This window comes from Semicossyphus pulcher, unplaced genomic scaffold (assembly GCF_022749685.1).
Source record: "Semicossyphus pulcher isolate SPU_LCO1_2020_fin unplaced genomic scaffold, fSemPul1.0.p SCAF_24, whole genome shotgun sequence".
NCBI lineage: Eukaryota > Metazoa > Chordata > Actinopteri > Labriformes > Labridae > Semicossyphus > Semicossyphus pulcher.
In genome coordinates this window covers 5,680,152-5,693,457 of record NW_027211698.1, presented here as the reverse complement: position 1 = coordinate 5,693,457, position 13,306 = coordinate 5,680,152, and the positions used below count along the sequence as shown (strand labels likewise).

The 13,306-nt window shown below is 44.5% G+C and overlaps 3 protein-coding genes across 6 annotated transcripts; 1 reads left to right on the top strand and 2 right to left on the bottom strand.

Annotated features, from left to right (window-relative positions):
• Nucleotides 1–46: 46 nt before the first annotated feature.
• Nucleotides 47–3,381, bottom strand: LOC138603475 (DDRGK domain-containing protein 1-like). Of its 4 annotated transcripts, none has more exons than XM_069675271.1 (11): nucleotides 3,318–3,381; nucleotides 3,134–3,221; nucleotides 2,978–3,042; nucleotides 2,201–2,476; nucleotides 1,629–1,778; nucleotides 1,401–1,504; nucleotides 1,155–1,256; nucleotides 943–1,065; nucleotides 827–865; nucleotides 637–742; nucleotides 47–558 (listed from the first exon to the last, which is right to left on the bottom strand). In XM_069675271.1, exons 4-11 carry the CDS (start codon nucleotides 2,286–2,288, stop codon nucleotides 398–400), a joined length of 873 nt encoding a protein of 290 aa, XP_069531372.1. In that variant the 5' UTR covers nucleotides 2,289–2,476; nucleotides 2,978–3,042; nucleotides 3,134–3,221; nucleotides 3,318–3,381; the 3' UTR covers nucleotides 47–397. The 4 variants fall into 4 exon arrangements, with proteins under 4 accessions (XP_069531372.1, XP_069531373.1, XP_069531374.1 ...); XM_069675272.1 differs by having other exon boundaries at nucleotides 2,983–3,042; XM_069675273.1 differs by lacking the exons at nucleotides 2,978–3,042; nucleotides 3,134–3,221; nucleotides 3,318–3,381 and adding an exon at nucleotides 2,952–2,970.
• Nucleotides 3,382–4,374: 993 nt separating this feature from the next.
• Nucleotides 4,375–7,405, top strand: LOC138603774 (probable cysteine--tRNA ligase, mitochondrial). The gene is made up of 13 exons (XM_069675684.1): nucleotides 4,375–4,595; nucleotides 4,686–4,736; nucleotides 4,809–4,926; nucleotides 5,068–5,139; nucleotides 5,364–5,469; nucleotides 5,546–5,626; nucleotides 5,717–5,846; nucleotides 5,938–6,071; nucleotides 6,162–6,229; nucleotides 6,286–6,528; nucleotides 6,635–6,733; nucleotides 6,826–7,041; nucleotides 7,124–7,405. Exons 1-13 carry the CDS (start codon nucleotides 4,375–4,377, stop codon nucleotides 7,208–7,210), a joined length of 1,626 nt encoding a protein of 541 aa, XP_069531785.1. The 3' UTR covers nucleotides 7,211–7,405.
• LOC138603734 (DDRGK domain-containing protein 1-like) lies at nucleotides 7,300–9,793 on the bottom strand. Its single transcript, XM_069675631.1, has 8 exons — nucleotides 9,455–9,793; nucleotides 8,852–9,001; nucleotides 8,648–8,727; nucleotides 8,402–8,503; nucleotides 8,190–8,312; nucleotides 8,074–8,112; nucleotides 7,884–7,989; nucleotides 7,300–7,797 (listed from the first exon to the last, which is right to left on the bottom strand). The coding sequence occupies exons 1-8, from the start codon at nucleotides 9,540–9,542 to the stop codon at nucleotides 7,637–7,639; spliced, it is 849 nt and encodes a 282-aa protein (XP_069531732.1). The 5' UTR covers nucleotides 9,543–9,793; the 3' UTR covers nucleotides 7,300–7,636.
• Nucleotides 9,794–13,306: the final 3,513 nt, after the last annotated feature.

Below are 13,306 nucleotides of genomic sequence, written 5' to 3'. Positions count from 1 at the left end.
AGACCAAACCTTCCTGATTTAGAAGCTGGGATAAACGCCTGATGTTCTTTATTTAGAAAGGTGAAAGGGACATTCTAAAATTAAAACATTTCATACATTAGAAGTCTAAATAAAGTTTATTTCTTCTGTGTTATATTTGTACATTTACGTCTTTTGCAAGATAAATATATCTCTGAAAAGACGACAAAGACGTGAATCTCAACTGTATTTTTCCAGGTGTTTATTTGTTGTGCTTCTTAATTTAATGTCATACACAGAAGTAACTGTGTTAACTTCAACTTTTGAAGCCTGACGTCTGCTGAAGGCCACTGAGCCGAGACGTCACGGCAACAACCACCAGTAAATTAGAGTCTTTCTGGCGTCCTGCAGCAGCCAAGTGTCTATCAAGATGTGTCCATCAGGCGTTGCTGCGGCTCTCCGGCTGCAGGTTGATCAGAGAGTTGCTGGCCTGAGCGAGCTCCGCGATGGACACTCGTCCTCTCTGTTTGATGAAACGAGCCACCGAGTCGAGCTCTTCGGGGGTGATGGAGATGAACTTCCCTCTGTCGTCGATCACGCCTGCAAGAGACGCATAACAGGGCATGTGTGGAGGGTTTCTACTTCAGAATGACGAAGAGGCAGGAGCGTCACACTGACCTGTGAGGGATCCGTCAGCCAACAGGTCCTGCAGCCTGCTGATGGCGTCCTGCGTCCTCATCCCGAAATGAGACGCCAAGTCCTCGAGGAGAACCACCTTGGAGCTCTGCAGGACAGAAAGGAGAGCCTGTTTCACACTTTATATTCAGATGCTTCAGAGCAGGATGGAGCGTGTTAAAGCAGCTCTCACCTCAATGTGCTGGATGAACTCCTGCAGGAGGTTACGACTCTGAGAAGAAAGAACGCAAACACGTCTTAGATTTGGAAAAGATTACAGTTTCAACTTGAGCTGAGCAGAGAGCCGACCTGGTCCTCGGAGAGCTGCTCCTCCTCTCCCTGCTCCTCTATGACGAATGAAGCTTTGAGTTTCAAGTACTCCTCCTCGTCCCGTCTCTCCTGCTCCTCTTTAGCCCGGCGCTCCTCCTCCTCCTGAATGAGCACAAACACAGAGTCTCAGCATCTCCTGTGAAACACGAGGAGGAAACACACGATGGGAGGTGTGTGTGTGTGTGTGAGACCTGTTTCTGTTCCAGCAGTCGTTCTCTCTCGTCCTCCTGGTGCCTCTCCTGCTCTCGGAGCTCCTGCATCCTCTTCCTCTCCTCCCTCTCCTCCATCTCTGCCTGAAAATACAGACAAAGACCCTCATATGTGAATTCCTTATTTTCTCTCTTCATATCACATTTACCAGAAAATCTTTGGGCTTTACAAGACATTTAAAGACTCTCGATGTCAGCGTAGGCTCTGCGCTCAGGTCGACCTCTCACCTCTCGCTGAGCTTTCTTCGCCTGTTTCTCCTCCAGCTTCTTCTGCTTCTTAGCTCCAACTTTTTTCAGCGTCTCCACCTCCTCTTCCTCCTCATTCTCCTCCTCTGAAACCAACAGCAGCTCACTTTAACATCCCACATTATAAAGTAGATCACAAGACCTGCAACTGTGAACTTCTTATTATACTCTAGTATGAATTCTAAGTGTGTTATGACAGACGGTGTTTACCTGGTTCTACAGCTTCTCTCTGTGGTCGTCTGTTAGCCATCACTGCAGCGAGGTTCCTCCTCCTGCGAGGCATCCCGGCTCCTCTCTCCTCCGCTGCCCGCGGAGGAGGCCCCGCCGCCCGGGCTACATCCCTCTGTTGCTCCTCATCAGCTGAGCACAGGCAGCGAACATAACACATTTCACTACTGTGAATGCCTTAACATTAGGGCTGGCTGACACAACAATATGGGGATATGGAATAAAGGACATTTGAATATGAAGAATAGAAATTACATTTAAAATCATTTTTGCCGCACGATTAGGTCATAATAATATCGGTTCACAAGACCCACTACGTCTTCCGTAGTTATGACGGAGTGACAGCTGTAAGCTAACATTATCTGAATTCAACATTACAGTAGTAATTACATTTAAAATGCATGCATACTTAAGACGCTGCTTAAACGTTTTAAAAAATATGACACTGTGCCAACTTTAATAGAACAAACTGAACAGCAGAGAAAAGCTTGAGAAACACTGTGCTGACAGTTAGCCTAGCATTAGCTCACCAGTTTCTAGACTAACTTACGTACCTTCCTGTGTTTTCCCCCGCAACTTCACCGCAAACACAATGAGGACAATGAGGATCGCAGCAGCGATCAGATACAGCGCGACGTCCATGGCTGTCCTGAGAATATACTTTCACTAAATATAACTGTTGTACACGTCAGTGTCAACTCATTACAGCAGTGTGGAGGACTGTCTTCTTCTTCTTCTTCTTCTTCTACCACTACTGGTTGCATGCATGTAGTCTTCTTCTTCTTTGTTTTTATTGGCCGTCGTAGGAGTTCGTATCGCCGACCACTGTTCTAGAGGGTACAGAATCAGGACATTAAACAATCTTAATGATGATAATTGGGGGGTAAAATTCTCAATTAAATCCTTCACACAATTTTTAGTCATGATCCTTGGCTTTTTACCCCAGAGACTGTTTTATTTCTGCATTTAAATGGTTGGCATCCAGTTTAAAGAAGCACTACCGCCACCTGCTGGCCGGGAATATGAACAGGTAAAATCTTTTCTCGATCTGTTAAATCTAATCATGCTTTTGGAAACAGACATATTTACACCTCACAGGAAGAAGCTGCAGAGCAGATGTCTGTGAAAAGAGTTCAATTAATCCTCATTAAACTGACACTTTTCAGGACGCGCTGCGCTGTCATTGGAGTGCAGATCCTGCAGCCACACACACACACACACTCTGGTCTTTCACCAGCATGAGCAGTGTTATGAGTAGCAACAAAACATTTCCATGCACAACATGGAACATGCACACATGCACACCAGCAGGGGGGTAAAAGGCAGTGAACCAGACTATGTGATTGCAGCGGCGGCTCCAAGAAGGAGGTTTCCAGCAGGCCGCTCTCCTCGTACTCTGCAGAGACGACATTAAAGACAACATGAGTTACAGTGAAAGAAACAGAATGACGTCTTTTCCCGGTCGGATGTGAGGACGATGTGAATACCTTCCATATCTGCTGCTTCTCCATCTTCATCTTCATCGTCGTCGTCATCGTCGCAACGCGCTGCAGATGTGGCGTTCATGTTCTTGTCCTGCGGGAATCAAAATTAAAAGACATTTGTAACGACAGCTTTTAAACACGATCCCACTTCAAACTGTATTTTATGAGAATAAAGAATGAAGCTAACCTTACTATTGTCCAGTGAGATTTCTCGTACAGCACCTGTGACGCCTAAAACAGCTGCAGAAACAGCTTTTTTTATACAACATAAACAACCTGTCGGTGTGAAAGAGTGGCTCAGTGGAGCAGACGTGATTCAGTAAAGAACAATGATAGCACAGAAACATTAAATTAAATCTTCTCACCATTACGTGTCAGGAGAAACTGTTTATCTGGAGGCAAATATGGCTTCACCTTCACTTCTTCCCCAGAGGCCCTAAGGGAAGAAGAAATCACAAACATGAGGACTTGTTATTTCAAACCAGGGTGTGTATTTTTCTGCTCTTTATGAGAACAAGCAGTGGTCCAAAACTTACTAACTTACTTCACATATATGTTAGGGTTTCATAAATATTTGCTAAATTACTAAAATGTCATGTGTATACCCGAGAGAAGAAAAGGTTTCAGATTACAACAAAATATGTTGGTGGGAGGGATGCCCGTACAATACCTGAGTATCAGTGCAAACTATAGCTTTAAGTATACATCGGCATAAGCTAAATAATGCGTTTCAGTTGCTGATAATGTTACAAAAGGGGACACAGAGAGTAAATGATGCAACCCTGGTGTCTTCAATGGAAGTGAAACACTGCAATAAACTGTGAAATTAAACAACAAGAACAGAGAAGTGAACACAGGGAAGAAGCAAAGACCTGCAACAGGTCAGAAATCAATGTGATGCCTTTTCCTTCATTTACACATATATGTGTGTCATAACTGATGGCGTAAGGAATGTTATAGCAATAGGTTGTATTGCTATAACATTCCTTACGCAGTAACCATAATACTAAACAAAATAAACATTAGCCTACTTTATATATATATATACATGTATTACCAGCATAAATAACAGTACTAGCAGTATGTGACCACTCTCCAATCAAACATCAAAAACCATGTTTCCCAGAGCTAATAATCACATTACATACATGTAAGGGCAGCTTAACATGAGGAATTCATATTTATGTGATTTAGCTGCAGGTAAAGCAGTGCTAATGCCGCTTCGCACACAGTAAGGTTTCACTATGTGGAGTTACTCAGTGAGGTCGGTGTTGTGGAAATCAAAGGTCCTCCGTGCGGCTCTGTCAGTCAATGCTGTCAAATGCAGATCGCATGGATCCTGTGGCAGTGTTTCAGGGAAGAGATGGATCAGACCCACCGGGTTTGACACCGGATTGAAGACTTATAACAGCCTGACTAAACAGAAAGAGCCTCTTATTCTGGCAAGAGAGGGAGTAGCTACCTGGTATGGAATATTGTTATGATGCTAATACACACACTACATGTATACTTGCATAATAACCTCACTTTATATTTTGCATGTGTTGTGTCTCAGGTACAGCTGTGGACCTACAGTATATGACCACGCCCACCTGGGTCATGCATGGTAAATGCTTTTATTTCACCATCAAGCTTAAAACTGTGTCCAAGCTAAATGTGTATTCATGTTATGTTACAGCTCTTATGTCAGGTTTGATCTCGTGCAGAGGATTCTGTCCAGGTTGTTTGGAATCGCAGTCATCCATGCGATGGTCATCACTGATATTGATGACAAAATTATTAAAAGGAGCTGGGAGGTAAGATCACAAAGGTGTTAAAATCAGCATTTCCTTATATTGACTCCTGGTTTTAAAGATTATAAAATCCTATAAAAAGCTGATAAAAACTTATTTTATGAAGCGAAATTATTCAGAAAATGTCTTTGCCTTGTTTTATAGGAAAATGTTTCCTCAGCCGTCATATCCTCGATGTATGAGGATGAATTCAAGAGGGATATGCTCTCATTAAAGGTGTGTATTTATTTTTATTAAATACCTTTAAGTCCTTCAAAGTGTAGGACATCTTGTTCCCTTTCATGTCCTCAAATTTATTCTGTTATAAAAGCAGGTTTATTTCTGTAACTCAAATATCTGTAGTCACATATTTTGATGCACAGACTGGGGTCTCAGTGTTTGTGTTATAAAGTGTGTGTGTATCTTTAAACATGCATTTGTACTCTGCTGTTGTGTTTGAGGTGACTCCTCCCGCAGTGTATCTCAGAGTCACTGAGAATGTGCATCACATCGTCGCCTTTATCGAGCAGATCATCAACAATGGACACGCGTACACCACAAAGGAAGGTGATTATTCAGAGTCTTAAATGTTATTTAAGACACATGACACCTCTACTGTGTTAACATTTGTGTTTATTTGCAGGTGATGTGTATTTTGATATCAAGTCTATTGGGGATCGTTACGGCAAGTTTGCAGGAGCTGTGGATTCTCAGGGAGAACCAGGTGAGTGCTTCCGCCAGGGTTAGATATCGTCTTATACTAGATCAAAGGTCTGCATCAATAAGATATCTTTACTGACCGATGCTCCTCCAGGCGACACAAACAAACGAGACTTGAGGGATTTTGCTCTTTGGAAGCCGTCCAAACCTCAGGAGCCGTTCTGGGAGTCTCCGTGGGGCCGAGGGCGACCGGGCTGGCACATCGAGTGCTCGACCATCGCCAGGTTTGGATTTACAGCAACCTGTCTGCAGATAAGCTCGTCTATCCTCGTGCCTTTTTTTGAGGAAGCAGGATTTTTGTTTTGGTGTTTGCAGCTCCGTGTTCGGGAGTCGGCTGGACATCCACTCCGGAGGGATCGACCTGGCCTTCCCTCACCACGAGAACGAGGTGGCTCAGAGCGAAGCCTATCACCAGTGTGATCAGTGGGCAAACTACTTCCTCCACTCAGGTAGACACCAAATCCCAGCAACTACAGATCAATCATTGTAGCTCCGTCTATTTCCCTTCTGATCGTATCATCCCTGATTGATGTTTTCAGGACACTTACACCTGAAAGGCAGCGCAGAGAAAATGTCTAAATCTTTAAAGAACTACATCACCATCAAGGTAACGTCATCATGAATAATTGAGGAAGAATAAATCTCCCAAATTGCGCATTAAAGTTTATAACAAATCGTCTTCCTGCTTTTTGTCTTGGGTCAGGATTTCCTGCAGTCGTACACTCTCATCATGATTCATTCATTTTTTTAAGCATTGATGGGGATGACTTGTGTTTGATCAGGTTGGCTGAGACTAAATCCAGCGTGCTGAAAGCTCTGGCGGACGACTTCGACACCCCGAGAGCCGTCGGTGCTGTGATGAACCTGGTGTATCACGGAAACTGCCAACTCCAGCCTGTTTCTAAGGTACGCATCAGAGTACAAGGAGCGATCTGGGATGCCGATACTTCCCAGCTAGACTCGGGAAGAAGCCATGGAACGAAACTTCCATGATCTCTCTTTCTCTGCTCAGAGTGACGGTGTCGTTCGGAGCCCGGCAGTGTTCGCAGCGATGATCAGCTACATCAGAGATCTCCTGGACGTGTTTGGGATCGACCTGCAGCACAGCAAGGTCACGACTCAGAGATAATAAACACTTTATGTTTCCTTTAAACTGATTCAGTAAACGCTTCCTCACCTCTGCTGTTCTCCCGCCACATGCAGGAGGCCGACGCCGTGAGCGGCTGTGGGAGTCTGGAGGGCGTCGTGGAGCAGCTGACTCGTTTCAGGAGCGAGGTCAGAGCGTTCGCGCTCGCTCGTCAGGACGCTCCGACCGCCGGCTCCGACAAAAAACCAGGACTTTACCCGGAGAGACTCCCCCTCATCAAAGCCTGCGACACCCTCAGGAACGACCTGGCACCTTTGGGTGTGCTGATAAAGGTACGCTTCAAAGGCAGAGGTTGCATTTACTCTGATGTTAATTAAACTGTTCACAAGGAGTGATTTTAGCTTCTGTTTGCAGGACAGAGGAGCTGCATCGACGTGGGAGATCACTCAGGGGAAGCAGAGTCAGAGAGTCCAGGATGAGGACCAGGAGACGTCCAGCTGATGCCTCTGAGACGGACACTTTATTTTTGCCTCGTGCACTTAAATGATCTGAAAGACTTTCTGAAACAAAGAGACCAAACCTTCCTGATTTAGAAGCTGGGATAAACGCCTGATGTTCTTTATTTATAAAGGTGAAAGGGACATTCTAAAATTAAAACATTTCATACATTAGAAGTCTAAATAAAGTTTATTTCTTCTGTTATATTTGTACATTTACGTCTTTTGCAAGATAAATATATCTCGGAAAAGACGACAAAGACGAGAATCTCAACTGTGTTTATTTGTTGTGCTTCTTAATTTAATGTCATACACAGAAGTAACTGTGTTAACTTCAACTTTTGAAGCCTGACGTCACGGCAACAACCACCAGTAAATTAGAGTCTTTCTGGCGTCCTGCAGCAGCCAAGTGTCTATCAAGATGTGTCCATCAGGCGTTGCTGCGGCTCTCCGGCTGCAGGTTGATCAGAGAGTTGCTGGCCTGAGCGAGCTCCGCGATGGACACTCGTCCTCTCTGTTTGATGAAACGAGCCACCGAGTCGAGCTCTTCGGGGATGATGGAGATGAACTTCCCTCTGTCGTCGATCACGCCTGCAAGAGACGCATAACAGGGCATGTGTGGAGGGTTTCTACTTCAGCATGACGATTAGATGAAGAGGCAGGAGCGTCACACTGACCTGTGAGGGATCCGTCCGCCAACAGGTCCTGCAGCCTGCTGATGGCGTCCTGCGTCCTCATCCCGAAATGAGACGCCAAGTCCTCGAGGAGAACCACCTTGGAGCTCTGCAGGACAGAAAGGAGAGCCTGTTTCACACTTTATATTCAGATGCTTCAGAGCAGGATGGAGCGTGTTAAAGCAGCTCTCACCTCAATGTGCTGGATGAACTCCTGCAGGAGGTTACGACTCTGAGAAGAAAGAACGCAAACACGTCTTAGATTTAGAACAGATTACAGTTTCAACTTGAGCTGAGCAGAGAGCCGACCTGGTCCTCAGAGAGCTGCTCCTCCTCTCCCTGCTCCTCGATGACGAATGAAGCTTTGAGTTTCAAGTACTCCTCCTCGTCCCGTCTCTCCTGCTCCTCTTTAGCCCGGCGCTCCTCCTCCTCCTGAATGAGCACAAACACAGAGTCTCAGCATCTCCTGTGAAACACGAGGAGGATACACACGATGGGAGGTGTGTGTGTGTGTGTGAGACCTGTTTCTGTTCCAGCAGTCGTTCTCTCTCGTCCTCCTGGTGCCTCTCCTGCTCTCGGAGCTCCTGCATCCTCTTCCTCTCCTCCCTCTCCTCCATCTCTGCCTGAAAATACAGACAAAGACCCTCATATGTGAATTCCTTATTTTCTCTCTTCATATCACATTTACCAGAAAATCTTTGGGCTTTACAAGACATTTAAAGACTCTCGATGTCAGCGTAGACTCAGCGCTCAGGTCGACCTCTCACCTCTCGCTGAGCTTTCCTCGCCTGTTTCTCCTCCTGCTTCTTCTGCTTCTTGGCTCCAACTTTTTTCAGCGTCTCCTCCTCTGAAACCAACAGCAGCTCACTTTAACATCACACATTATAAAGTAGATCACAAGACCTGCAACTGTGAACTTCTTATTATACTCTAGTATGAATTCTAAGTGTGTTATGACAGACGGTGTTTACCTGGTTCTACAGCTACTCTCTGTGGTCGTCTGTTAGCCATCACTGCAGCGAGGTTCCTCCTCCTGCGAGGCATCCCGGCTCCTCTCTCCTCCGCTGCCCGCGGAGGAGGCCCCGCCGCCCGGGCTACATCCCTCTGTTGCTCCTCATCAGCTGAGCACAGACAGCGAACATAACACATTTCACTACTGTGAATGCCTTAACATTAGGGCTCACTGATACAATAATATATATTATTTAAACACTTTATGTTTTTGACTAAATTTAAACGTATGCAATAATGAGTTTCATCAAAGATATTATAATTAGATATTATAATAATTAGACCTACGATTAGGTCATAATAATATAGGTTCACAAGACCCACTACGTCTTCCGTAGTTATGACGGAGTGACAGCTGTAAGCTAACATTATCCGAATTCAACATTACAGTAGTAATTACATTTAAAATGCATGCATACTTAGGACGCTGCTTAAATGTTTTACAAATATGATACTGTGCCAACTTTAATAGAACAACCTGAACAGCAGAGAAAAGCTTGAGAAACACTGTGCTGACAGTTAGCCTAGCATTAGCTCACCAGTTTCTAGACTAACTTACGTACCTTCCTGTGTTTTCCCCCGCAACTTCACCGCAAACACAATGAGGACAATGAGGATCGCAGCTGCGATCAGATACAGCGCGACGTCCATGGCTGTCCTGAGAATATACTTTCACTAAATATAACTGTTGTACACGTCAGTGTCAACTCATTACAGCAGTGTGGAGGACGGTCTTTTTCTTCTTCTACTACTACTACTACTGGTTGCATGCATGTAGTCTTCTTCTTCTTTGTTTTTATTGGCCGTCCGTGGTGTTCGTATCGCCGACCACTGTTCTGAAGGGTACAGAATCAGGACATTAAACAATCTTAATGATGATAATTGGGGGTAAAATTCTCAATAAATCCTTCACACAATTTTCAGTCATCATCCTCTTTTTCTTTTCACCCCAGAGACTGTTTTATTTCTGCATTTAAACGGTTGGCATCCAGTTTAAAGAAGCACTACCGCCACCTGCTGGCCGAGAATATGAACAGGTAAAATCTTTTCTCGATCTGTTTACTTATATTTCCTATTCTGCCCTCACAGAATAGCTAATATAAATGGCTAATATAAAATATGTGGAAATATAAGAAAAAGAATAGTTAAGTTAGTTTAAAGGTAAAGGTCAAAATATCAAATTGGGAAATACATTTAATATTTCTTTATATTTCCATATATATATTTGTTATTCTTTTACATATTTATTGTTTTAACGGCACCCCATAACTCCATATTACATCCGCAGTGGGTTTTTTTATAATAAAAAATGCTACAATGACCAAAAATACCGCCCTATTTTGCAGATCTAAGATTAGATTCAGCAAGCAAAGCAGTTTGTCTTGCTTGCAGGTAGCATGCAGTGCAGTTGTACGCTCACTAGGTGGCGGACACGCCTCCTCTGCAGGCAGAAGCTTAACTGCTGACACACTAGTGTGCACGTGTATGTGACTCTCTCCCTCTCACACACAGCATCCATCAAGCCAGAAGGAAGGTCACTTTTACAGCCCTGTGCTCTCTGTAGTAAATCACACCTGGAAGTACCACCATCTCTCTCTCAGTGATTACTACTCTAAATCTAAAAGTACTTTTATATGTTTATATTAACCTGCAGGGCCTCAGTGAATCTGCCTCTCCTCCCTGTCTCCAGATGGTCTGAGCTACATTATCTAATAATGTCAAATGTGGTTATGTAAAATGTTAAAGTAGCTCCAGTTTTAGCATCTTACACGTTCTGCATTTAGAATCTGACATAAAGCTGCTGTGAGGAGTTTTTATCTGGTTATGAAACAGACTGAAATTAATCCTGACGCCTCTTTAAACACAAACAGACCATCAGTAATACGTTTGATTATTTCTATATATTTATTTCTAATGTTGTCGGTGTCAGACGAGCTCACGCTGCAGAAACATTAAGATTCACAGTGAGTGATACGTCTGTTTTTCATCAGAGAACACGACTGAACAGGAGATGCTTTGTCCACAGGGGGCGCTATAACACATACGACGTGAAAGCTACTCACAGGAGCTTTAAGTTTTTCTTTTGTGATACATTTAGAGGAAATATTTCTGTCACAAGCAGGTGCAATCATGCGTTTGAAATGTTTTTGCACAGCATGGAAATAAACACATCTAGTGCTTTTTGTCCTTCGTGTTTATGCTTCCAACATCCGACAAACCGAAAAGGTAAGAAAAAGTACAAAGTGATCCCAAACAAAAACTCGGGTCTAACCAAGGTCAATGACAGAACTTTATTTACACACATAAATGAATAAATTGAAGCTCGAGTGAGAGGTGATGAAAAGTCCTGCAGCGTTTGAAGAGAATAACGCTTAAAAAAGAAGCTTGATGTGGTGCCAGAGTGAAATGATTTCATCGTGACACATCAGGTCTAAATGTGGAATCATAAAAAAAAAAAAAAAAGTGCCGTGAACTCATTCTGCTCTCGTGCAGCAGCAGCAGGAGCTGCAGGAATGTCGCAGTCAGCAGTTCTCTCAGTCAGAGAACAGCAGCAAGAACGTAAGAACAAGTGAAAGTGAGGACGAGCTAATCATTTAATCCCCTCTCTCTCTCTCTGAAGGATGTGAGGCTCCGCCGGGTGTGACGGTACTTTTCCGTCATCGGTGACATCTGGAGGACACAGCCTCCTTCTTGGAGCCGCCGCTGCAATCACATAGTCTGGTTCACTGCCTTTTACCCCCCTGCTGGTGTGCATGTGTGCATGTTCCATGTTGTGCATGGAAATGTTTTGTTGCTACTCATAACACTGCTCATGCTGGTGAAAGACCAGAGTGTGTGTGTGTGTGTGTGTGTGGCTGCAGGATCTGCACTCCAATGACAGCGCAGCACGTCCTGAAAAGTGTCAGTTTAATGAGGATTAATTGAACTCTTTTCACAGACATCTGCTCTGCAGCTTCTTCCTGTGAGGTGTAAATATGTCTCTGTTACCAAAAGCCTAAAAACAGATTTTCACTACACTCTTCCTTTCACATGCATTCTTAAAGCATGCAAAGAATGTATGCACAGTCTAAAGTTGAAGGTGAGCACTCAGAGGACACTCCACTTGCCGCAGTCCTCATTTCCTGGTTCACAGCTCAGGTGATCTACAAGGGGGCGGAGTTTAATGCAGCTCCTCTTGCAGAGAAAAGCTGCATCGTACATTTGAGAACATGACTGATGTCAAACCTCCAGAGGTCAGTGTAGCTTCAGTCCCACGTGAACGGAGCGGAGACAGGATGAGCTCAGGCTGTGCAGGTGTAGCAGCGAGGATGGAGTCGTGCAGATGCAGAAGAGGAAGTAGTAGTAGTAAGAGGAGGAGGAGGAGGAGGGGGCTGAGCAGGGAGACAGGAAGAGGAAGACAGGAAGAGCTGCAATGTTCTGCAGGGACAAGGTGACTCCTCTGCAGGCGGGACGGAGCAAAGTCCAAACTCACCTGCAGAGTCAGAGAATCTTTGTATCGCACATTCTTACTCCTCGAGTCGATCTGCAGACTCTTGTGTAAAGTATGCGTCCTGCCTGCTGTGAGGAGTGTCCTGCAGAAACGTCCTCACAGTGTGAAGTAAGATGTGTCCCCATGAAGGACGTTTCTAGTGAAAAAGGTGCTCTGAATCTCTCTGTGTGTCGTGGGGTATTTTCTGATATATTTCATGCTGTAGATTAAAACCTTAAAGTCCCTCAGGCTTGTGTCTGCCACACACTTTATTTCAGGCGTCTCAGTGAAACCAAAGAATCAGAAAGCCCATTAACTTCAACTGGAGAGCAGAAATGCTGACTCACTCAGACGGCAGGGTTAAATCTCCTGTGTAGAAATTCTTTGTCATGCATATTGCATTTCGAGCTCCTGCTTTAGGAGGAAGATATAACGGCTGTAAGTATGAACAGATGTGAAACATATTCGTATAAGAAACTCATTTTAAGTCCCTGTGGAGCAAACAGAATGAAATCAAGCACGGCTTTAGCGCTGCCATGGGATGCTATTTAACTTAACACGCCAGAGAATACCATGACCAACATCTTTTCAATACAGTGACGTATGCAGATTTTAAACAATAGCTGTGTCTCAATGCACGGGCTGCCGCCTTCGAAGGCGGGATCTGAAGGCAGATTGCATCACAGCAAAGGATCCGCCGGGTGCAGCCCAACGTATCCCGAGATTGCGCGCCAATTCAAACCAGCTAGCACACGTTAGCTATGTTAGCTAGTTAGCCAGCTAGCTACCTGTTCCTAGCTGCGTTGTGTGATGCAAGGGTAAGCACGGGAACAGCTCGTGACGCAAACAGGAAATCGTTTGAGACCAGAGCGTCTCATTTCAGCTCGGCTTTAGCGTCTACGCAGGCTACGAGTGAGTCATCCTTCGAAGGATGCAGCCGCTGAAT